This window comes from Euwallacea fornicatus, chromosome 15 (assembly GCF_040115645.1).
Source record: "Euwallacea fornicatus isolate EFF26 chromosome 15, ASM4011564v1, whole genome shotgun sequence".
Classification (NCBI taxonomy): Eukaryota; Metazoa; Arthropoda; class Insecta; order Coleoptera; family Curculionidae; genus Euwallacea; species Euwallacea fornicatus.
Genome location: NC_089555.1, coordinates 2,992,801 through 3,015,417, shown reverse-complemented (window position 1 = coordinate 3,015,417; position 22,617 = coordinate 2,992,801). Strand labels below are relative to the sequence as shown.

Genomic DNA, 22,617 nt, shown 5'->3' with positions numbered 1-22,617 from the left:
AAAATCCGCATTACCGAGAGTATTGCTCACGAATTGTAATCAACATTTTAAATTCATTGTGAAGTTAAATAATAGGATTAGCTTTCTTGACATTTTGGTGATGAGAAACTTCCTACAAAATATTGTTTCTGATTGATACAGTAAACCCACCAATTCTTGAAGATGAACTATCACTCTAACCACGGCCAATGCATTCAAATAGTGCTAAGCCGTAAAACTAGAGTGAAATTGTTATCGCACGAATCTTTGGAACAGCAATATTTTGACAACTTAAAAAGCGTCCTTGCTAGGAACTAATACATATCTTCTCAAACTGTTTAGTAAACACATTTTTAACACAATTCAAGTCAACCTCTTTGCACTTCACTAACATGACTCTTACTGGTGGGTTTTTGTATTTTATTTATTTTAAAACTAAGTTAAATTTTTTGTGTAAGTTTTTAAACATTCCGCACTATTATAACAATCTTGAGGATTAATTCGTCTTTTCAATGTAAACTATCTAGATATACTGTTTATTGTGGTTTACGGTTGATGTCTCTTCATGTTTCGAAAAGAACTTTCGGACTCAAATTGCCACCTCCAAGTCGAAACTAGTTACTGTAACGAGGATTAAATAAAACTTAAGTATTAAATGCCTTAGATGATATAAAAACTAGCTTGATATTAAAGGTAATGATTATTTCACAATAAAAAATTTGCCCACATTGCTGCCAATAGATCTTCTGTCATTGTCAGTGCTAATGTAATTCTAATCGTGACGTCACACGAGATGTCAACGTCCTAGCTTTTTCACAAATTTATCTTTATTTCTCAAAAATTCCCAACTTAAAGTGGCATAATATCGAAAAAACGTTTGTTATAATCGACTTATACCGATTGCACTTAACTGAAATAAACCCAGCTATTCATCTAGTCAATTATCGAACCGTAATCGTGGCGCTTATAATCTGTGTGTCCCAGTTTCCCCGTCCTTAACACCTCTGCCACCGAACCCCCGTCATAACATAACAAAGAACTAAAATCGGTATGACTCAATTTTATTAGTTCAATTAAACCATTGCAAAACAACCATGGCAAAGGAGACTTTCACCTGTTGTGTGGTGGCACTTAACTAAACATTTAGAATGGCGCACAAGGTGGAAATTATAATAATGTTTTCCTAAGAAAAAGAGTCCATTATGGCAACCACCAGAAGAGACGTTTTGAAGATATCTATGGACCCCTTGCCGAGTTCATCAGACCCTCTGAGGGAGCTTTTTGAAGCCTGCAAGCTGGGGGATATTGCTAGAGTTCGGAAGCTGGTCACTCCAACGACTGTGAATGCAAGAGACACTGCAGGGAGGAAATCAACACCTTTACATTTTGCTGCTGGTAAGATAAAGATTAGTTCAATTTGATATAGCTACTTTAGTGTGCAATAACTGAATTTGGGTTGAGAGATTACATATTGCCATTGACAGGAGTTTCAAAAATTGAGTTCAATTTGCAGTAGATATGTTAGTGTGTCAATTTAGATTAAGATAAGTTTCAATAGCCTCAGTGTGAGCTACAATTTTTGGGGAAATTCATATTTTTGCATTTCTTTGTCGGCAAGTGATTAAAAATTTATTTTCATTTACTGTTGGTATGCTATGGCTCAGTTTGAGTTAAGATTTGTCTCAATAGCTTTAATTTAAGCTATAGTTAGTATGTAGATGTTAGAAGAGCTATTTTACCAAACTACAACTCTGCCCTTTCTTCTTTTCATTCACATTATTCAGGGGTCCCTTAGTAAATCCTCACCAAAATCTTATCAAATTTATAAATTACACACTTCCTTGTATTTTCACCAGGAACACTTCCACAGGAATCTCAATTGTAACTTTCTCAAAAGAGCCTTTTACTTCCCATCTGGACCAAGTTATCATTATTATTAGGTGTACAACTTTGCTTCCGTCATCTTGTTCCTGAACTTTGAGTCTTTATTGTAAAAAACAGGTTTTACATTTATGATTTAAAGTATTGTCCATTGCTTATCAATGCTTTCTCCCATGTTTTCGGTAACATATGAATCCCGTGTTGATAAACTGGTGATTTTTAGAAACGATCCACGAATAGATCAAATTTTTTATTTCTTCATAAGACCGGAAGTACTGGTCAGCCAGGCCGTGTACCATTAATCAAAACAAGTTATTATCAAAGGGAGCAACATCTGGAGAATACGGCAGATGGAGTAAGACTTCCTATTTCAACGTTTCCAAGTACGTTTAGACCACTTTCGCAACATGGGGTCGAGCATTGTCATGCTGCAAAATCCCTTTATCGTATCGCTTCATGTATTGCGGCCGTTTATCTTTTAATGCTTTGCTCAAACGCATTAATTGCGTTCGATAATGATGGCCTGGGATTGTTTCAATAGATTTTAACAACACAATACACTTCACTAAGCTGGTCCCCCAAAATACAGAGCATCACCTTGGAGCCGTGAATATTCGCGTTAGGGGTCGACGTGGATGCATGACGAGGATATTTTCATGGTTTTTACACTGGGGCATACTGTAATGAACCCATTTTTCGTCTTCAGTCACAATACGATGCAAAAATCCCTTACGTCTTTACCTTTTAAGCAATTGCTCACAAGAAAACAAACGCCATTCAACATCCTTCAGTTTCAACTCGTACGGTGCCAAATTTCGTTGCTTTTAAATTATTCCCATATTTTTGAGGCAATTTGAAATTGCTTGTTAAGTCATTCCCAATGATCGTAACAATTCTTTTTGACTTTGACACGAGTCTTCATTAGGTACTACTTCCAGTTCTGCATCTTTGAAAACCTTCTCACTTCTACCACTATACTGACCTTCAATGTCAAAATCACCATTTTTGATGCGTTGAAACTACTCACGATATATTCTTTCACTAATAGTGGCCTTGCCACAAGTATGTGAGAGTATTCGATGAGTTTCAACCATAGATTTCTTCATTGAAGTAGAAAATTTAGATCTTCTGCAAATTACGAGAATCTGACTCGTAAACTGATAATTTCAATTGAGAATAATTTTATAATGTAGACAGAAATCGATTAATATTTCTAAGGGGTTACGTTGAGAGATGCTCAAGTTTATTGCATGATATCTATAATCCTGTTATTTCGACCACTATTCACCACTGAAGCCTTCTATAGGAAAAACAGCGGAAGCAAATTTGTACACCTATTATAAATTATTATTGATTTTCTCCCTTGAAAGCACCTGTAAAGTATCTTTAGCACCACCTCACTTGTAACTTTAGGATACGGCAGAAGGGACGTTGTAGAATTCCTCCTCTCAGCCGGAGCTTCAATCCAAGCTAGAGACGACGGGGGTCTGCACCCCCTACACAATGCCTGTTCTTTCGGCCATGCTGACGTTGTACGACTCCTCTTGGAAGCAGGGGCCAGTACCAATACTCGAGATAACTGGAACTACACTCCCCTACATGAAGCGGCAATTAAAGGGAAAATCGACGTGTGCATTGCGCTTCTGCAACATGGAGCAGACGTAAATATTCGCAACACTGAAGGAAAGACTCCATTAGAAGTAGCTGATCCTGTAACGCGACCAGTGCTGACTGGAGAGTACCATAAAGATGAGCTGTTGGAGGCTGCCCGTTCAGGGGCTGAAGACCGGCTTCTAGCCCTTTTAAATCCAATAAATGTCAATTGCCATGCTAGTGATGGGCGTCGATCTACTCCTTTGCATTTAGCTGCTGGATACAACAGAGGAAGGGTGGTTCAGTTGTTGTTACAAAATGGAGCGGACGTTCATGCCAAAGACAAAGGGTAAGTATGTTTTTTCTTAAGGCTAGATATTTATCTTATTAGTTATATTAAGTGGGTTAGTCCCACTTCACAATGCCTGTTCCTATGGTCACTTTGAGGTGACTGAAATGTTGATCAAGCATGGAGCCAATGTAAACGCCAACGATTTATGGGCTTTCACCCCTCTTCATGAAGCAGCCTCAAAGTCTCGAGTTGAAGTTTGTTCTTTACTTCTCAGTGAAGGTGTGTTACAAATCAATTATTGATGAATACATTGGTAAATACTAATTTTGATGTAGGTGCTGATCCTTATCAACTAAACTGTCACTCAAAATCATCGATTGATGTGGCGCCCACTAGAGAACTGCAAGAGAGATTAGCCTGTAAGACTTAGAAAATTAATCAAAAATGGGTTTTGTTGATTTTGAGGTATTGCAGATGAGTATAAGGGGCATTTGTTGATAGAAGCTGCCAGACAGGCAGATAATGCTAAGCTCAAGAAATGCCTTTCTGCAGATATCATCGGTTTCAAACATCCTTATTCTGGCGACACCGCCGCTCATGCAGTGTGTGCGTCTCTATATCCCAAAAGAAAACAAGTAGGTGCTGATAATTATTCTTTCTCTAATTAGAGTTTCACTGGGGGGGGTGGGGGATTTCTTACCAGGTGTTAGATTTGTTGACCAGAAAAGGAGCACCTCTCAACGAGAAAAACAAAGAATTCCTCACTCCTCTTCACATAGCTGCGGATAACTCCCATTATGATCTCATGGATGTTTTATTGAGAAACGGTGCTAAGGTGCTTACATTATCCATTCATTATTTGTTATATTAAATAATTAAACTTCAGGTGAATGCTCTTGATGGTTTGGGTCAAACGGCCCTTCACAGATGCGCTCGTGATGACAACGTTCAAGCTTGTAGAATTCTCCTATCTTATAACGTAGACACTTCGATAATCTCTTTGCAAGGCTACAGTGCGAATCAAGTGGCATCGGATAATGTACTTAAAATATTACAAGGTAGTAGTCGACAATATTAAGTTAGACGCAAATAATATTTTTGGTATAGATCCCCCAGCAGTTCCTGCAGATGTGGAGAGTCAGCTGTTGGAATCAGCAAAAGCAGGGGATTTAGATCAAGTGCAGAGATATTTAGGATCTTACCCTCATATTGTGAACTGCAGGTAAGTACAACCAAAGTTAGTTTTATTGTGCTGAATGGAGGTTTTTAAATAGACAACTAGTGAAGAGAGTATTTAAATGCAAAGTACTCTTATAATATCACATCACACTCGCATAATGTTTTGCTTTTCTTCTTCATAATTTTAAGTATGATTTTCCGCAGAGATTTAGACGGTAGACACTCAACTCCCTTACATTTTGCTTCCGGTTATAACCGCGTCCAAGTGGTCGAATTTCTGTTGCAACAAGGCGCCGATGTGCACGCTAAAGACAAAGGGTAAATATATTTTATCATTTGTATATGAATAGTGGCAATGGTGTTTCAGCGGTTTAGTACCTCTTCACAATGCATGCTCCTATGGACACTACGAAGTGACTGAATTATTAGTCAAGCATGGAGCTAGCGTAAACGTGGCGGATTTATGGAAATTTACGCCATTGCATGAGGCTGCAGCTAAAGGAAAATACGAAATTGTTAAATTGCTTCTCAAGGTATTTACTCTCAATAAACATATTGACTTTTTTGCATCAAAAGTACTTAATGTAGCATGGCGCGGATCCTAGTAAAAAAAACAGAGACGGAGCTACTGCTCTGGATCTGGTGCGTGAAGGAGACCAAGATGTTGCCGACCTTTTGCGTGGTAATGCGGCCCTGCTGGACGCGGCTAAAAAAGGCAATTTACAGAGAGTTCAAAGACTGGTCACATCAGAAAACATTAATTGCCGAGATGCTCAGGGGAGAAATTCAACTCCACTGCATTTGGCGGGTAAAGTTTACTCTCTTATTTCCGCTTAATAAATGTATTGAATTGTTTTATTCTCAGCTGGATATAATAACGTGGAGGTAGCAGAGTATCTCTTGGAAAACGGGGCAGATGTTAATGCTCAAGACAAAGGGGGTTTGATTCCTTTGCACAACGCCTCGAGTTATGGTCACTTAGATATTGCTGCTCTCTTAATCAAGTATAATACAGTAGTAAACGCCACAGATAAATGGGGATTCACGCCATTGCATGAGGCTGCACAGAAGGGCCGAACGCAGCTGTGCGCCCTTTTGGTTAGTTATCAAGTTGTGTAGAGTTTTACCATTTTAATTTAATTTTTAGTTCGCCCATGGAGCTGATCCATTCCTGAAAAATCAGGAAGGACAAGCTCCGGTAGACTTAGCGTGTGCCGATGATGTTCGCTGCCTCTTGCAGGATGCCATGGCCTCCCAACAAGGTGAACTAAATTGTCATTTCTATGAATTTTAAACTGGATTTTAATTTATTTTACTCTGACTTTATGAATCAAAATGTATACACGTTTGCCTTGCATCTATTTCACTCTCATCTTGTTGCAGCAGTACCAACAGCAGCAGCAGCCCCTACATCTAGACCGCCTTCCATAGCTTTGCCGCCCCACACTCCGAGTCCATCCATTACAGGAAGCACCATAAGTGGAGGCGCCACAGCAGAGACGGTGGTAATGCCTTCTGGGGCTGCTGTGCAACTTGTCGTGCCAGCTCCGGCCTACGGCAGCAGGGCTAGTGTATCCATGGGAGTTCCTGAAGGTATATTTCCTTATTTCGAATAAGTTTTCCTAGTATATTTGGTGTGGGGGCCCTACGCATAAGTGGAATTCGATGGAAAGGAAATTTGTGTGGAGCGGAATCTGCTTGTCATGCTCAACGACTCAAAGCCGTAACGAGCAATGCATTAATTTCTTTTTTAAGGTGCCGCCACTTTGGATACTCCTGAAGATACTAACGAAATCCATTCTGTGGCCAAATTTCTGCAATCGCTGACTTTAGAGCATCTGCTGGATGTCTTCGACAGGGAGCAGATCACTTTAGACATTTTAGCCGAAATGAGCCATGAAGACTTGAAACAAATTGGAATATCTGCGTACGGTCTTAGGCATAAACTCATCAAAGGTAAACTATCAGGACCTAAAATATTCAGACAGTAAAAGTATCCAAATAAAATAAGTGTCTCTTGGAGAAAACCGATTATTATTGCTAACATTGTAAATATGTAAAGAAATAGAAATTTGGTGTCATCTTGGTTGTACGCTGTTGAGACATATCTAGATAGCATACCATACACCCCATTTATTTTAGGGATGGAGAGATTGGTGGCTAATTGTGGAGGACTATGGTCGACGCCGACCAATCCTGGAACTCTTTTAGTTGATCTATTGCCAGATGATAAAGAGTTCATTACAGTAGAAGAAGAGATGCAGAACAGCATTAGAGAGCATAGGGACAACGGGCATGCTGGAGGAGTGTTCGTTAAATACCACATTGTTAGAGTAAGAAAATTTGAATCAATTCTCACAAATATCACTGAAGTGTTCTTATTTAGATCCAAAAAGTCCAGAATAGGAAGCTTTGGGAACGATATACGCATCGTAGACAAGAAGTTGGGGAAGAGAATAATCACCAATCCAATGAACGCATGCTCTTTCACGGATCGCCGTTTATTAACGCAATTGTCCAGAAGGGTTTTGATGAGCGGCATGCTTATATTGGAGGTCAATTACACTTTTCTACTTTATCAGTAAATTTCAAATAACGTGTTGCAGGAATGTTTGGTGCGGGAATATACTTCGCGGAGCATTCCTCAAAGAGCAATCAATATGTTTACGGAATCGGAGGCGGTACTGGGTGTCCCACTCACAAAGACCGAAGTTGCTACTTGTGTCACAGGTAAATTCCATTTTTTTCTTTTCGTAAAAAAATGGGGGTTGAATATATGTCGATCTTTATATGTATATGCAATAATATGACCATTACCAGGCATCTGTTGCTATGTCGAGTTACCCTCGGAAAGTCATTTCTGCAATTTAGCGCTATGAAAATGGCCCACGCTCCTCCTGGCCACCATTCAGTAGCGGGCAGACCATCTGCGGGCGGGCTGGTATTCCCAGGTAAAATAATACACATTTCCACGTTCAATCGCTACTAAAATCCCCTTTTAGAATACGTAGTCTATCGGGGAGAACAAGCCTACCCAGAGTATTTTGTCACGTACCAAATAGTAAAGCCCGAGGAGAGTTTAAGTGGAACAGAGTCGGATGTTAGATGATTTCAGGAACAATGGTTAATGTTCCAACCTCCCAAATCATATAAAGACTTATTTTGCGGCCTGATGTACAACGCAATCAGGTGTCTGGCCCCTGCGAGGAAGAAGTGCAGCTGTGAAGGACGAAAGAAGTGACCGTTGCGCTGTTCTTCGGCGGTTTTTCATTCCTGTGAAAGCAGTATTTAATGGCGGTTTTTTCCTTGAAATTGCTGTATGTTTAAATAGTGCTTTGCACACTGTATCCTAAAGGATTTATGCAATGTGTTCATTATTATAATTCTTGTCCATTGAAGACCTTTAGAATTTTCCTAAATTTTCAGCGACGACTCTTTGAAGTCGTTTTCTTAAATTAATGTTTAGGGATGAAGATGAATGCGGCTTATTTCATCGGAATTCAACCACGATGTATACAGAGTTATTCAAGTGCGTGTCTCGCTATTGGTGTCATCAAATATCAATTATATTAGGGTAAACTAGCACTTTTTATCCTCTACACAACTACGCCATTGAATTTTTAATGCGGCGAATAACCCTGTATGTATAATCCGCCATTTTCAAGTTATAATTATTGTGATTACAATTTATTACATTATTAGCCCTCTAAAAGCTAATATTACAAGTAACCACAGGTTACAGAAAATGTGATATTTTACAAGTTGGTTTTTAAGGCGATACGTAATATCGACGTATAAGCGGTGTGCGGTGTTTTCACTATTTTAAGCTCCAATGTTAATCGCATTTCAATAAAAACCTATTTATGTACTGTGTTTTTTCTTACTTTGTAATTGCACCTATCACGCACCCGTTGCGTTAAGTGTACCTCGCAATAAAACGCTTGTAAATGCAAACAAATATATTAAACAACTAAATCGCTTAACGTATAGAAGATATTTACAATTTAAGAAATTTTACAAATTAATATAAATCATGGTGTAGAAAAGACAGTCATACGTAAGTCAATTACAGGGCGATTGCTGCTTAACGTGAAAATTAACTGCATTATAATATAGTCGATCAAGTACGAAATTATGCGTAATAGAGAGTTTTTAAGCCTCTGAAATGAGTCACATAAATGCAATTAGTGTTAATACAGATTTTACGGAGCCACCTTTACAATGAATTGGCTGGCCAGGCGGAAACCATGCAGCATGTTAGAATTAAATTTAAAAATCCGTTCCATAACAGACAATTCAACCAATTTTCATTAAAAAAAAAAAAAATCATCGGTAACGTTAAGGAGGCGCTTAACGTTAAGGTTAATGCGTATGAAAATTAGCGGCTCTAAAACCCTCTATTAATAGACAGTTTTCGGCAGAGATAAAACAGGACTCCGAATGACCCTATTTGGCAGTTCTGATACATAAAATATAGTTTGTCTTCTATTGCAGGCTCCCCTAATTTTGGAACGGTCCACGCAGCAACATTTTCTGATGTGTAAAGCATCAGTCTACCAATTTTTCTAGAAAATATTTCCGTAAGCGTTAGTGCTAACGAGACGAAAACAATTTCGTGATGCTTCACCCCCGTATTCTCCCTATGTTATTTAATTTGATACTTACATGCAAATTTGTCAATTGAATAAGCACTAGCACTCACGAGTTTGCCCAACAAACTCGGTTTATGGATCAAATGTCACACGATTCTGGACAAAAAATGTAGTTTAGAGGCCAATTCGTGTTAAGTGAATTATTTGTGTGAATCACAGCCTTTAAGACATACTTCAGAGTTAAGCTAGCTGAGAATAGGGAGGCTTAACGTTTATGTCACTATCAAATGGTTATTGGCCAACTGCACCGAAAACTGTCTGATCAAAACTGCTAGGGACTATAGTCAAAATGACAAATTTTTCCGCCCGGTTTCAGTGTTTAACACATTTCTTGGCCAATACTGAAATAAAAATGTTTTTTCCATGCCATACAGGGCGAAGGAAAATGCCTTTGCAAAATTTCTAGTTTTCAACCAGCTATGTGCCACAATTTTCTGACCAGCAACTACCTTGAAATACCTTCTGGTCGAAGGCGACATCGTCAAACTGATAACGCCTACGTCTTCTTCATAAGGATGGGGAAAAATTACTCACAGCGGTAAAAAAATATGATACGAATGCAAAAACCAGTTCTGAATTAAAATAGAACATTTGGGAAAAAAATAATAATGCATTATTTTTTCATAGGTGAGAAAGATTGTACAAAGTTCCTAAACAACGTGTGGTATTGAGAAAACATTTTTATTTCAGTATCAATACACGTCACTGATTTTAGAAAAAACGGAAAAATTGTCGTTTCATCCATGTTGACGAGCAATTTATTTACCAAGGCAGTAGTGTGTTCCACGTAAAACAAAATCAATCCTAAGGGGCTTTTTGCAAAAAATCTCCTATATTTAACAATTTCCAACGATCCCTTCCTTTAACGAACACAAGATTTCACAAGACATTTAATACCATCGTTTGCGGAGATCTTTGCGGAACAAGCCCCCTTATAATAATAGCCAAGACAGACCTATAAACACGGTCACATTTTAATAGGGCTACTAAATCTGTAAAAATCGAACGTAAAAAAAAACAGGACAAGAATACTAAGTTGATACGTAAACCATATAATTAAATTTATCTGAAATTTATCACAAAAGCACTTTGATAGGTAAGTTCCCCGTAAACTACTATACTTTTTTTGGCAAAACTCAGTTTTCAGTTCGGCAAATTTGCCTGAATCGTAACGAGTTTCTAAATACTGATTTGTATCTAAAAAGAAAGCATCGTTAACGTGCAGAGTGCGCAACAGAACAAGGTACAGTGTAACCTTGGTTATCCGAATATCCGCTCAAAGAAAAATTACAGTTTTTTCTCAAAAATATAGTCTACATAGCAACAAGTTAATTACGGTCAATATATAATATAATATGTTCATTTCCAGTTCATTTAGTCACACATTACTTCTATTATTAATTAAAAATTAAGTAGTTGATCACAAAAATAAGTGTTGTTTATAGACAAATCGGTTATCCGGAAGGTGACTTGCAGTAATTAGTTCGGGTAATCGAAGATCCACTGTATGCGTAATTAAGACAATTATAGTCAAAGGAACCAAGGCAAACACTCTGCTAAACAGGGTTACAGGGTGTTCAAACAATGATACCCCGCATGTACACAAATTTGTTATGAACACTTGCTTTCCATTACGTCTTGTTAAAGCACATTGCCACGGCTGAACTATGTTTACTAAATTTAATAAATTAAAATTATAGGGAAACACTTCGACATCGCATCATCCATATTTTTACTAATTTTAGAACATGTGAAAATTAACCTAGAAACAGTGCTTTTTCTTTAAAACTAGAATTACAGCCTGCACAATCGCACATGGCAGTTGCGTCATCATTTGGGCCATCGCATTGAAATTCACTCATGTCGAATATCGATTTAAAGAGACGCAGCGAATGTTAAAAGCCAGATTACTGCGTACAGGGTGAACAACTTTAAAAGTTTACACCGAAAATCTTGGCAACTATAAAAGATTGGAAACGCGAATAGAGCAGTCTCTATATCTTGAAAATTGACGATGATTTTTTGAACTAGATAGAAAACTAATAGAATTTCTTTTAACAAAAACAACTTTTTACCATAGGTATAGCAGTTTACCTATCCCTGACGAGTTATGCTGGTTGTTTATTTTATGAACAAAATGTCAAAACTTCTATGTGAATTTTTCAGTTTCACTTAGCTCCGAAACAACAGTGTTGCAAAAATGAAGAAAAATATAAATTGTTTCATTCAAAGTAAAAGCAGCTCCGACATTACGTCCGAAAGATATTTCAAACGGTACCCTGAAAGAAGATAATCTGAAAAATCTATTACATTTTTTTTAGCTTGAAAGAAAATCTATCCGACCATGGAGCAATGCGCAATGGCACAATATAAGAAGTACTACCAAGTACGATTATGCCGACTATAGATGCGGCCACATCTACTCGTACATTTACACACCACTCGCTAAATTTATTTTATTAGGAAATTAAATACTTAACGAAAACGTGTTGTGGATTACAGCACTTTCCTTCGGGTCCTGCCCTAACGAAAACTTAAAACAGTCTACTTACCATACAAATTCCAGGCAAGAAAAAAGCCGTAATCCCATATGTGAAGAAATATTGGCATTTCAGTTAATAATAGTCATGGTTTTTGTGTATTTTGATGGTTTATCACTGACCTTGCAAGGCGAACAAACACAGCAGTCCTCTGTTAACGAAAGTGAATTCTATCTATTCGTTTTCCAAGCTTAACTTGAAAAACCAGTAGACATGGACCTGTTCCGAGTTGTCAAAATCCTGGACGCAAGACTTTCATTAACAAGGAAGCATCGTCTACCACACTTATTGCTAACGCATGTTTGCGACGAAAACAATGGTGAACAATAAGCTCATTTGATTCGGACTACGACCAGTAGAGATCTTTTTTTAACAAACTAACCCAACACAGATCAATACGCTTAAATTCATTCTGTAATAATATACGCCGTCACCGTAGATAAGTTACGTGCCGGTTGGCATCATCCACAGGACGCAGATCATTGGTAAATCACTTTTTAACATTATTTTTTTATACACCTAATCGCACAACCGCTTTAGTCCACTCGTGTTTCACTCCAAATGGCTGGAAATAGAAGGAAAAATATCATGGTTACGATAAAGTTACTTTAAATATTTAAATAGCTCACGGGAAGAAGGCGTCGACCCACAACCGGCAGCGTTACTGATAGACGGCTCCGGAATTGAATTCAAGAAATCCCAAATTAGGATGGTGTCGTCGTGCGAACTGCTCACTATTTGGAATTCGTCAAACTGTAGTCTAAAAACACGTCCGCTGTGCTCCTAAAGGAACATTACAAATTGAAAATGCAACACCAACACAAAAGCACACTCACCACTAATGTGCGCAGACATAGTGAATTAGTCGAAGTTCTAGGATCCAAGGCGGCCAGTAGGTCCCACACTTTGATTTTGCCATCATAAGCCCCGCTGACTATGCGTTTATTGTCGAAACGTATACATCTGACAAGTTCCTCGTGGCCCTCCAAAACGCGCAAACAAGATCCACTCTCAATATCCCACAGTCTTCAAATTTGCCAGAATATTAAAATGCCGTCGATTGAAATTTATGAATTTACCTTATGGTATTGTCCGAACTGCCGCTAACCACCAAACCGTCCCGATATTGTAAACAAGCAATGCCACGTTTGTGTCCGTTCAGGGTACGCACGAATTCACAGGTTGAAGTGTTCCAAACCTGAAGAAAATCAAAATTTCTTTATATATCTATTATGTAGGTTAGCTTTAAACTTGTTGCGTTAAGTTGTAAAAAACAAAACCGTACCTTTATTGTACGATCCCCACTAGCAGACACGATATACTTCTCATCGAAATCCACTACGTTTACAGCAGCGCGATGGCCCACCAACACGCGTCTAAGAGATATTTCCGAAGGCGAGACCATATCCCAAACGGCAATTGAACGATCCTGAAGAATTGCAAAGATCAAAAACGAAATTGAAAGCGGAAGTGGCACAAGTACCTTGGAACAAGTAACCATCATCCCGTTATTGAACCTTAAGTGCAAAACAGCTTCGCAATGATGTATTAACGTAGTAACCATTTCCCCGGTATGCACGTTCCATACTCGGACTGTACTATCGCTGCTGCCACTTATAATCACCTTGTCGTCGTACTGCAGACAGAGTACTGACCCTGTGTGTCCAATAAGCACCTAAGATGTAAATTTTTTATAACACTCCAAACATTCTTACAACCGAACCAAACAATCACCTTTGTACATTGCAAAGTACTCCTATCCCATATTTTAATGGTATTGTCCCTTAACCCGGACACAATTTTCTGGTCGTCGTACTGCAGACAATACACCCCTTTACTGTTTTCTGATCTACAATTAATTCGTTGCAAAATGTGTTTCCCATTACGCCAATTACTTTCGATACTATCGATATCTCCGATTATTTTAGGATACAGAGCGCGATAGAAACTATGCGGTCTGTGATTCTCTCCTGGGCGGGGTTTGAATAAGTACTGTATCCTGCAAGAAAATAATTTATTTTGTCTCTTTCTAGACGTGTAGAAATTGTTTACTTACCAACCCCTTCGCTCTGCTAATCCTCTCCAAAGAGAGACAGTTCGCACCTTTCTTTCTATCAGCTTTTTCCAAAGCATTCCTTCAGATATCACACGGAACCATTCTTTGCAAACGAGTTCAGCATTTCTTAAACTATCAGCATCCAGGTATGACAAAATGTTTTCGGCTACATGGTCTAAACCTTTCTCTGCTCAAAAACAAAAAAAATCTATTAAAATCGAAGATTTTGGCGCAATCACAGGAAATTGGAAAGAAGCTATCGAGAATTATAAAATACAGAAAGTTAAGTGAAAACAAATTGTGTTTTTGGTAACTTACTTGGCAATAATGAAATGAAATCTCTTTGCAACATGGGTTTCAAGTAGGAATTTATGTGTCCGTGTTGATAGTGGCACATTCGGGACAGCAAATTCTCCACAAACTCCACTTGGTCCGTTTCGCTCCATTTTTCGAAGTACCTCAGACAAGACTCGCGTTCCGCGTTGAAATTGACCGAGGAAGCAGAGTCTTTTTTCCTTGTGGTGTCGTATGGAAGGATAGTCGTCATTGGATACTGAAAATGGGAAATAATGGGATTCTAAATTTTAAAATGCGGATAAAATCCCTGTACAATCAACACTTAATATTACTAATCAGGGCAGCGTCCTCGTTGTCGTCTCTGATAATTTATGAAGTGAAGATTTTCGCTCCACATATAAATCGAGGTTGGATGTGACAATTTTTATTTTCTTCTCAATCCTTATTTGACTGACTTATTACATTCGTGCAATTAAAAGCGAAAGTCTTGTTAAGTCTGAGGTGTGAAATTGCAAATAAAATATAAAAGTGACTTCAATACACTCAAATATAAGGTTAGCGAGACAGGCTAATTGATTTATCATTAATGACAAAGTCCATAATTGGCCGATTTGTTCTATATCAATATTGGCAAGGACGGGGTAATTATTAATTTTTTTTCCTCTTTATATCTGTATTTAAGTGCGATTTTATAGGGTTAACACACCACGGTCAGCGCTATAGATGGCTGCACGTCAAGAACTAAATGTTTTAATTATAAATGTACCAAGAATTAATTAAATACAACGCGGCAAGAAAGTGTTATTAACAGATTAGTTAACCGAGTTCAATGACAACGATTTAATATCACAGCGAGGCAAACAAGAAAGAAAAAAATGTTTTGATATTACCTTACAGAAACCAGTAGGTTTTGAAGACACTCTGCTTTCACCTGTTAAAAGCAGATTATTTCTAGATATACAAGTTTATTTCAACGTATTTACTAGAATAATGAGTCATGAATTACCTTGCGAGAAATCGCTTATTTTAGAAAATAAAGATATAAGATATCGGCGTATGCGAATTTATAAAAACTCAATCTCTTGTGAAGATAGATTCTTCTGCGTCAATGATTTCTACGTTTTTTAATCATTTAGTAGACACGAAGTAGAACTCGACTGAAAAATTAACTGGACCTTGATGCCATATCCCTTTCAACCATAAACAGGCAAAAAATCGTGATATACCAAGACTGACGTAAATGCCAAGCCCCAATAAAATCCCATCTTGCCCTAGAAATGTAATTTCTCAACATTAAAGTGGAGGTTTCGGCAAACACAGTGCACATTCATCCTACTGTGAAGGTAAATGCGTAAAGAACAAAGAACGATCTCAATTATCAACGAGTAAGTACTGTCCACCGAACAGGTTACAGGTACGCAATAGCCGGTTTCTAAGTTCGGTACTGTGGTTCAGTAGGTTCACCTTTGGAAGGCACGGATGGAACTGTCTTTGTCGGCCCATTATGACCACCGGCAGTAGTTAATGCTCTTATCTTCACTGGTTATTGAACTGCTTGACTCACCCACTTTGGCCTAAGCGCAACTAAAGTGGCGGAAAATTTCCCCATTGATTATATTGCAGTTGAAAATCAACCGAAGCTTGTGGCACGAATTTGGACAATCTCAAAGACAATATACAATGTCATTAACAGTAAATTGTATGGTTATTATCACCAGGCAATAATTATTCACAAAGAAAATGTTTATGAAATTAAAAATTCTTAAGTTTTAGCTATAATATACATTATTGTATCCCAATTTTTCAATTATAACATGTCACCTAATTTTTCTTTAAAGTCTCAGTCACCTTCATCCTTGATCTATTCGCCTTGAATTAACTAAATGATTTGCTTAAAGGTTTTATGAACTTTTCACATGGCTATACAATATAACAAATGTGCAAGAAGTTTCTCAATCGTCACGCCATTATTTTTTATGCAATGGTGCAATAGGTGCCACTGCTTTGATTCATCATTAATCGTCTAGAGAAAGCCACCTGGTGATTAGTACATGATTGTAATTAAGCAATGATACTTTCCTTTTTTGAAATTTCGGTGTTGTTTACACACTTTGACCAAACAGAAAGCTCCTGAATACCTTCTTAAGGTTTGCATACTGAGGTCTCACCCGTATATTCTGACAAACTGAATTTCATTGCATTAAAGTTGGTGACCTGATAACAGTTAGGTAATAACTCTTCACCCCAACCTAAGCCCCAATTTTATAGATACAGTTAAAGTGAGAATTAAATTAATATCAAGGACTCATGTTCCTATAGAACAAAGCCTCTGAGGTTTATCGTGGCCCACTCTATGTAATAATCTTGCTTTAGAGCATGTTCAGGTCTTCACGTACCTTACAAAGTGCCCTTTTCACAACCCCAGTTTTAGTTCCATCTCAAAAAAGGAATGTTCAATAATCACAGATAACTCTATTGAAGTCCCACAGCTTTGGAAAAACATTCTCTTTAAAATTATTATATTAATGTAGAGGGGTAGTTTAATGAACATAAATGGAAACCGGTTCAGGAAAATCCAAAACGACAACGGAAATATCTCGAAATATCTTAGAAATCCTTCAATTCAGTTTTACTGTTTATGCAAAAAGAAGCTTTTTGCCTACATCAAGAACAACAAGTTTATCTTATTACTTGCTGTTATGCAAAATATAAAATTAAAATTCCTCAAAAAGGTCAGTTATATTCTTCACCAATAAATGCTTATTGTTTGGCCCAACAAAGAAACTTGCGTATTATTAGAATTTCTCCTTGTGCATGTAAATACTCACTTTTACAGTTAGGCAGACATACCTAATGGTGTTCTACTTAATCTGAAGATATTCTTCTTGCTGAAGGTACCTCTTTCTATTCATGCACTAAACTGTTTGACTGTTTATCAATTATTTATTTAATCAATTAAGTAATTAATGGCACTATTGTTAATTAACGAGGGGCAACGCTTTAGAAATAGGAAGCAAATACAGCAAATGCACGCAAGCGGCAAGGCTGAGATTGACAGATGGATGACAGCTTTCATAGGCAGCAAAAAACTTGCCCAGGTAAAATCGGCTATTCATCCGATTCCTGGAATGCTCTCGGTAGATTTTCACGGAATTACGAGTGTTCAATGCGTGGCGGACCTCTCGGAATAATGATATTACGAATGAGAAATGGAATAAACATAAATTTACCTGAGTGTTGCTACCAGTAACGTCTTCGATCTTATCCGTTTCCATTTTGATCATTTTTTCAGTTTTTATTTGAACTATCTATGTACTAAGTTTAAACTAATTGATAGCTATGTCTCCGGCACCTAAACCGAACACTTCCACATAATTTTGAGACGGAAAACGTTGAATAATTGCACAATTTTACCGAGAAACTCAAAACTAATGATCCGCCATGAAATCCAAAGAGAACAATTGAATAGAGACCAACACCAGTCAGAGAAAACAATTGAACAATGACATAGACAGACAGGGTTGGGTTTTGACATTTAACAGAAAATGGGCGTGGGTACTAAATCTGACAATGACAGTTGAAAGAAATGTACACTTGCATTTGGAAGATACGAATATCTTTACAATAACGTTTTTATTGATTTGACCTATTGAAATTATCAAACCCCACAAAAAACACTCTATGTAAGCAATTTTATCATGGAAGTATCAGAACTGCATATTTTCTTATTGTACTAGTACTAATACAATCTTTAGTTATGCACCAACGAAAATTTACCACAAAGATGACGTATGTCACGCACGTGCTAAACAGGAAGACGGCTAAAGCGCAAGTCAAATTTTCCCACTAATCAGCTGTTTCCATTTAAATTTTTGGCGCCTTTCATTAAATAATAAAATTTGCGAAAATGCACATCATTAAAATGCTCATGACGCATTAAACTTTATCCATGGAAGTTTGACAGCCACATATATTGTCTATCACTAAATTACTCGAAAATGCAAGGCAAGTTGTTCTAAAATAATTTTAACAAAAATATTAAAGCCCTTATGTAACAACATAGTTTTCGGTTTAATATTTTGTAATTTAGTAAATCTAATGCTAACTAAATATGTATTCTACTCAACTTTAGGTTCTTTAGAGAACTTCGCATGTAGGAGCACAAAATGCATAGGAGTAGCGGCCAATTACAGGTAAAAAAACTTCTACCTAAATCACACTCAAACATTACTACCGTCAAACTGAACAAGGTCTCTTTTGAAAATCTTAAACCGCCCTGAACCGGAACTTCCAGATTTCTTCATCAAGCCTCCCAGTTCCTACATAATGGAAGGACAAAAAATTATTGTAAGGATATCTTGATTATTGATATTCTGATTTCACACAAAGCTTGTAGATTCCCAAAGGATTTTCTGTTAACGAGGAAATTGAGCTAGGAATTGTAATTGGTCGGCAATGCAAAAACGTGCCTGAAAGTAGAGCCATGGATGTAGTTGCTGGCTACTGCATAGCTTTAGACATGACTGCAACTTGCAAGCTTGTAATTTTAAATGGTAAACTCAATTCAGTAAATCTCAATATAGATTCTACAGGGGGTTGCAAGGAAAACTGGTGGCAGTTGGACTTTGGGAAAAGGTTTTGATACTGCTTGCCCTCTCAGCCAATTTATCCCAAAGGAAAATATTTTAGACCCTCATAATGTGGAACTGTGGTGTAAAGTTAATGGAGAAGAAAAGCAACGGGGTCAGTACAGAACTACATAGGATACAATTAATAATTAATTATGTCTTTATGTAAAAATATAGGGGTAATGATCTAAAACAACTCTGAAGAAAACTACTCATAAAATTTTTATATATTTTTGGATCTTACAAACTCAAAAAATGTTTTTATGTTTTGACACCCTGTATTTCAGCTATTAGTAACTTTTCTATGAGTAAATAAAACTATATCTTGAAGCACCTTGTATAGCCAGATCATTTTTATATTGAATTGTTTCAGGCAATACCAAAGATCTTCTGTTCAACATACCATTTCTAATCTCGTATATTTCGAAATATTTAACTCTGGAACCATACGATATTATTATTACAGGGTCCCCTCCTGGTATGGGACCCGTGAGGAATGGTGATGTCATTGAGGGGGGGATAAATGATGTAGCCAGTGTAAGGTTCGAGGTCGAGAGTGAGTAAATGTTAGTCAATTATAGTAATAAAAATAAATAAAACAATCCTGCTTTTGTTTATTTAATATCCTAAGCCAGATTTACTTAGCTAATATGGTCACAATGCCCTGAAAAAAATCGAGATATTCGTAACTGTATATAATTAATGGTACAACTTTGTAACATCTCATGTATCTACAGCAGTATACGTTATAGCTATGCGTCGTTAACAATGGATGTAAATAACTACATAATTCTGGCGTAAATGTAGTTATAGTCATATAGGTTGACATGTACACTAATAGACAAAGCATAAATCACAGTTTTAGCCACATTTGCAGGACTCGAAGTTCCAAACTGAATGCTCAATTCGCTTTGGAGACTAGGTTTCAAATATTTAGGATTAATTTTATTTCTAGGCATAATTATCTTTATATTACACGAAAATGGCAACTAATCTATGGAAAAGACGTTTTTAAATTTTAATTCAAGTTTAATTGACATATACAGGACAACACAGAAAACTACCGATAGGTAATATTTGCTCACCCTATATACTATGGAAATATCACAAAATAAAAATCTAATACACTAAAATAATTCTCTGAAGTTATACCCATATAATAATACTAAAATCCGGGTCCTGACCAATATTAGTACCCACTATTCTCCATAAATCACCTAATCATTTAAAAGTAGAATGTCCCGGATAGACAACAATCCCTGATATGCACGTTTGTATGGAATCAACTATATAGTGGCAGTATACTGCGGAATAAGTTAAATACGAACAAAACCACGTACAAATAAAAAATACTGCAACCACAGTATTTCGCCATTTTACCAAGAAATGCTTAGATTGCAACTCAACATTTAAAAAAATATGCTAGAAAATTATTTAGATGACTAGAATTTGAATTTGGCATGGTTAAAGTTCCTCATGAACTAAATGTTGGTTTACAAACTCAGACAAATCGTCTAGGTCGCGGTTTCCATTATACTCGGAAATTTTCTGGCCATCTTTGTAGAGAAATAGAGAGGGAAATCCATCAATCTAAAACACATTATTGAATTTCTCGATCTTCTTTCTTTGATATGCAAGTTAAATTTACCTCTTGCTCATTGCAAAACTCCCTATTGTCTGGCACAGTACAATCCACCTTTCCAATTTTAACAACTCCTTTGCTTTGGTATTTCTTTCCTAATTGTTCCCAAGTGGGAGCGAGTCGTTTGCAATGTCCACACCATGGAGAATAAAAATCGACAAAGGTAATCCCAGACTTTATTTCTAAAACGCAGGTAAATGCAATTGTGAATATATAGTTGCAACAAGGCAAACCTTCACTAAAGGCATCAGCACTCAGTTCAACAACTGGCTGATCTTCAGTTTCTTTTGTTGGCTCAGAGTCTGATTTTTCTGAGCTTTCAGACCCAGACATTTGATTTATGTAGTTTTTCAAGTCATCCAATGATCTGTCGCCAGAGTATTTTCCTATCTGGATGAATCATAAAGCAAATTATTGACAAATGTTCACAAAATCTAATATTCTTAAAGAATTAGTATTTTTCCAAGCAGAAACAAAGCCACTTATCAGTCCTTTGTTATAGGTCAATGAAAGTTTATTGAAAACAAAATTTACATGCTTTTGCCAACAAAATCCAGCCTTATCACCCACCTGTTAACCGTGAAATCAGTGATAACATCCCATATTAACATTTGCACTACTTGTCTGATAAAGTTATTTATTTTCTCCTCTTAAATTATGAAATGCTCACCTTTTGGCCATTTTCAAACCACAATAAAGTGGGATAACCTTTCACGTCATGATTAGTGCAAATGGCTCTGAACTCTGTACAGTCAATTTTAGCAATGGAGATTTCATCATTGAATTCCATGGCCTTTGCAAGGTCCTGCCATATAGGAGCCAATCTCTAACAATAATTTTCCTGCTGACTAAAGTGGAATTTCATTAGGTTAAATAACTTACTTGGCAATGACCACACCATGGAGCATAAAACTTAACAAAAGCTTTGCCTTTTTCAATGATTTTGTCAAAGTTTTCATTGTTTAGTTCTTTGAGAGGTGATTCTTTGGTTGCTACTAAGCCTGGAGGAGTATCTTCATCCTAAAGATATGATTTAAGTTATTTTCATGATAGAATATGGAAAAAATACCTGTCTAATTTGTTCATTAATAAAGTTTGTCAATGTGGGTAAATCTCTAGTGCCCCGAAATTTCACTCCAGTATTATCCCCAGGTTTAAAGAACTTTAGAGTAGGATATCCAGTTACATCTTGATCAGAACAAATCTTTGTGTCAGTTGTGCAGTCAACTTTAGCCACTCGAATATTAGTGTCTTCTTCATTCAGCATTTCCGCCAACTGATCCCAAGTTGGGGCCAATCGCTGGCAATGCCCGCACCTGAATAAAAACCCTAAATTTTGAACAAAGTAATTGATCCTGACACTTACCACGGAGCATAGAACATTACAAAGTGGTTCTTTTGTGAAATTGAGTCTGCAAAATTATCTTCAGTGTACTTGAAGGCGTGGACATCTTCGTGTCCCGTGATGTGAGGCACTAAGAAACTGACCACTAAGAACATGTAAATGTTAAGGTTGAACATAGCTTTTTCACTTAGAGAACAACAAAACTCAAAGTTTGATTTAATACTGGAAACGCGATTATAAATGAAATTCAAAATTTTATCGAAATCATTCTATTTTGACATACGTTAATGTCTCTTTTGGCAGATAGAAGGAACAATGATTGTATTAATAATAATATAATTATTTGTGTGTAAAAAATGTAGACATTCTTCAACAAGCTTAAATGTTGAATGTTAAAATCTGCGTGAAAGCTTGTTTCAGATATGTTTTTATTAATCAGTAAAATACTGCTGATAAATTGAAAGCTAAATCTTTGACGTTTAAGTAGAAAATAACAAGAAAATTTTGAATTTGTAAATTAAGTAAATCCCTAC

At 36.9% G+C, this 22,617-nt stretch overlaps 4 protein-coding genes and 1 long non-coding RNA gene across 12 annotated transcripts; 3 read left to right on the top strand and 2 right to left on the bottom strand.

Moving 5' to 3' along the window:
- The first annotated feature begins 356 nt into the window (after positions 1 to 356).
- On the top strand, positions 357 to 8,792 carry Tnks (tankyrase). Of its 3 annotated transcripts, none has more exons than XM_066290408.1 (21): positions 357 to 384; positions 1,168 to 1,374; positions 3,274 to 3,802; positions 3,855 to 4,024; positions 4,081 to 4,164; positions 4,220 to 4,380; positions 4,449 to 4,580; positions 4,632 to 4,803; positions 4,853 to 4,967; positions 5,129 to 5,242; positions 5,292 to 5,457; positions 5,513 to 5,732; positions 5,790 to 6,022; positions 6,072 to 6,186; positions 6,311 to 6,517; positions 6,680 to 6,880; positions 7,067 to 7,257; positions 7,311 to 7,479; positions 7,531 to 7,654; positions 7,745 to 7,875; positions 7,927 to 8,792. In XM_066290408.1, exons 1-21 carry the CDS (start codon positions 372 to 374, stop codon positions 8,031 to 8,033), a joined length of 3,561 nt encoding a protein of 1,186 aa, XP_066146505.1. In that variant the 5' UTR covers positions 357 to 371; the 3' UTR covers positions 8,034 to 8,792. The 3 variants fall into 3 exon arrangements, with proteins under 3 accessions (XP_066146505.1, XP_066146504.1, XP_066146506.1); XM_066290407.1 differs by having other exon boundaries at positions 6,308 to 6,517; XM_066290409.1 differs by lacking the exon at positions 357 to 384 and adding an exon at positions 744 to 1,027 and having other exon boundaries at positions 6,308 to 6,517.
- A 456-nt stretch (positions 8,793 to 9,248) lies between these two features.
- slmb (beta-transducin repeat containing E3 ubiquitin protein ligase slmb) lies at positions 9,249 to 17,958 on the bottom strand. Of its 5 annotated transcripts, none has more exons than XM_066290419.1 (10): positions 17,700 to 17,958; positions 14,491 to 14,725; positions 14,173 to 14,359; positions 13,851 to 14,115; positions 13,600 to 13,791; positions 13,402 to 13,545; positions 13,196 to 13,314; positions 12,953 to 13,142; positions 12,746 to 12,899; positions 9,249 to 12,681 (listed from the first exon to the last, which is right to left on the bottom strand). In XM_066290419.1, exons 1-10 carry the CDS (start codon positions 17,751 to 17,753, stop codon positions 12,653 to 12,655), a joined length of 1,569 nt encoding a protein of 522 aa, XP_066146516.1. In that variant the 5' UTR covers positions 17,754 to 17,958; the 3' UTR covers positions 9,249 to 12,652. The 5 variants fall into 5 exon arrangements, with proteins under 5 accessions (XP_066146516.1, XP_066146517.1, XP_066146518.1 ...); XM_066290420.1 differs by lacking the exon at positions 17,700 to 17,958 and adding an exon at positions 17,298 to 17,605; XM_066290421.1 differs by lacking the exon at positions 17,700 to 17,958 and adding an exon at positions 17,320 to 17,605.
- LOC136343608 (uncharacterized) lies at positions 15,313 to 15,996 on the top strand. The gene is made up of 3 exons (XR_010732824.1): positions 15,313 to 15,372; positions 15,425 to 15,812; positions 15,877 to 15,996. It is a non-coding gene; the product is annotated as an uncharacterized lncRNA (long non-coding RNA).
- A 133-nt stretch (positions 17,959 to 18,091) lies between the features above and the next one.
- LOC136343605 (oxaloacetate decarboxylase, mitochondrial-like) lies at positions 18,092 to 19,699 on the top strand. Of its 2 annotated transcripts, XM_066290442.1 has the most exons (6): positions 18,092 to 18,474; positions 18,602 to 18,662; positions 18,720 to 18,816; positions 18,866 to 19,009; positions 19,053 to 19,212; positions 19,471 to 19,699. In XM_066290442.1, the coding sequence occupies exons 1-6, from the start codon at positions 18,468 to 18,470 to the stop codon at positions 19,659 to 19,661; spliced, it is 660 nt and encodes a 219-aa protein (XP_066146539.1). In that variant the 5' UTR covers positions 18,092 to 18,467; the 3' UTR covers positions 19,662 to 19,699. The 2 variants fall into 2 exon arrangements, with proteins under 2 accessions (XP_066146539.1, XP_066146538.1); XM_066290441.1 differs by lacking the exon at positions 18,092 to 18,474 and having other exon boundaries at positions 18,481 to 18,662; positions 19,062 to 19,212.
- On the bottom strand, positions 19,692 to 22,361 carry LOC136343603 (thioredoxin domain-containing protein 5 homolog). Its single transcript, XM_066290437.1, has 7 exons — positions 22,106 to 22,361; positions 21,809 to 22,055; positions 21,622 to 21,759; positions 21,410 to 21,565; positions 20,973 to 21,129; positions 20,746 to 20,921; positions 19,692 to 20,687 (listed from the first exon to the last, which is right to left on the bottom strand). The coding sequence occupies exons 1-7, from the start codon at positions 22,258 to 22,260 to the stop codon at positions 20,562 to 20,564; spliced, it is 1,155 nt and encodes a 384-aa protein (XP_066146534.1). The 5' UTR covers positions 22,261 to 22,361; the 3' UTR covers positions 19,692 to 20,561.
- Between the last annotated feature and the right edge of the window lie 256 nt (positions 22,362 to 22,617).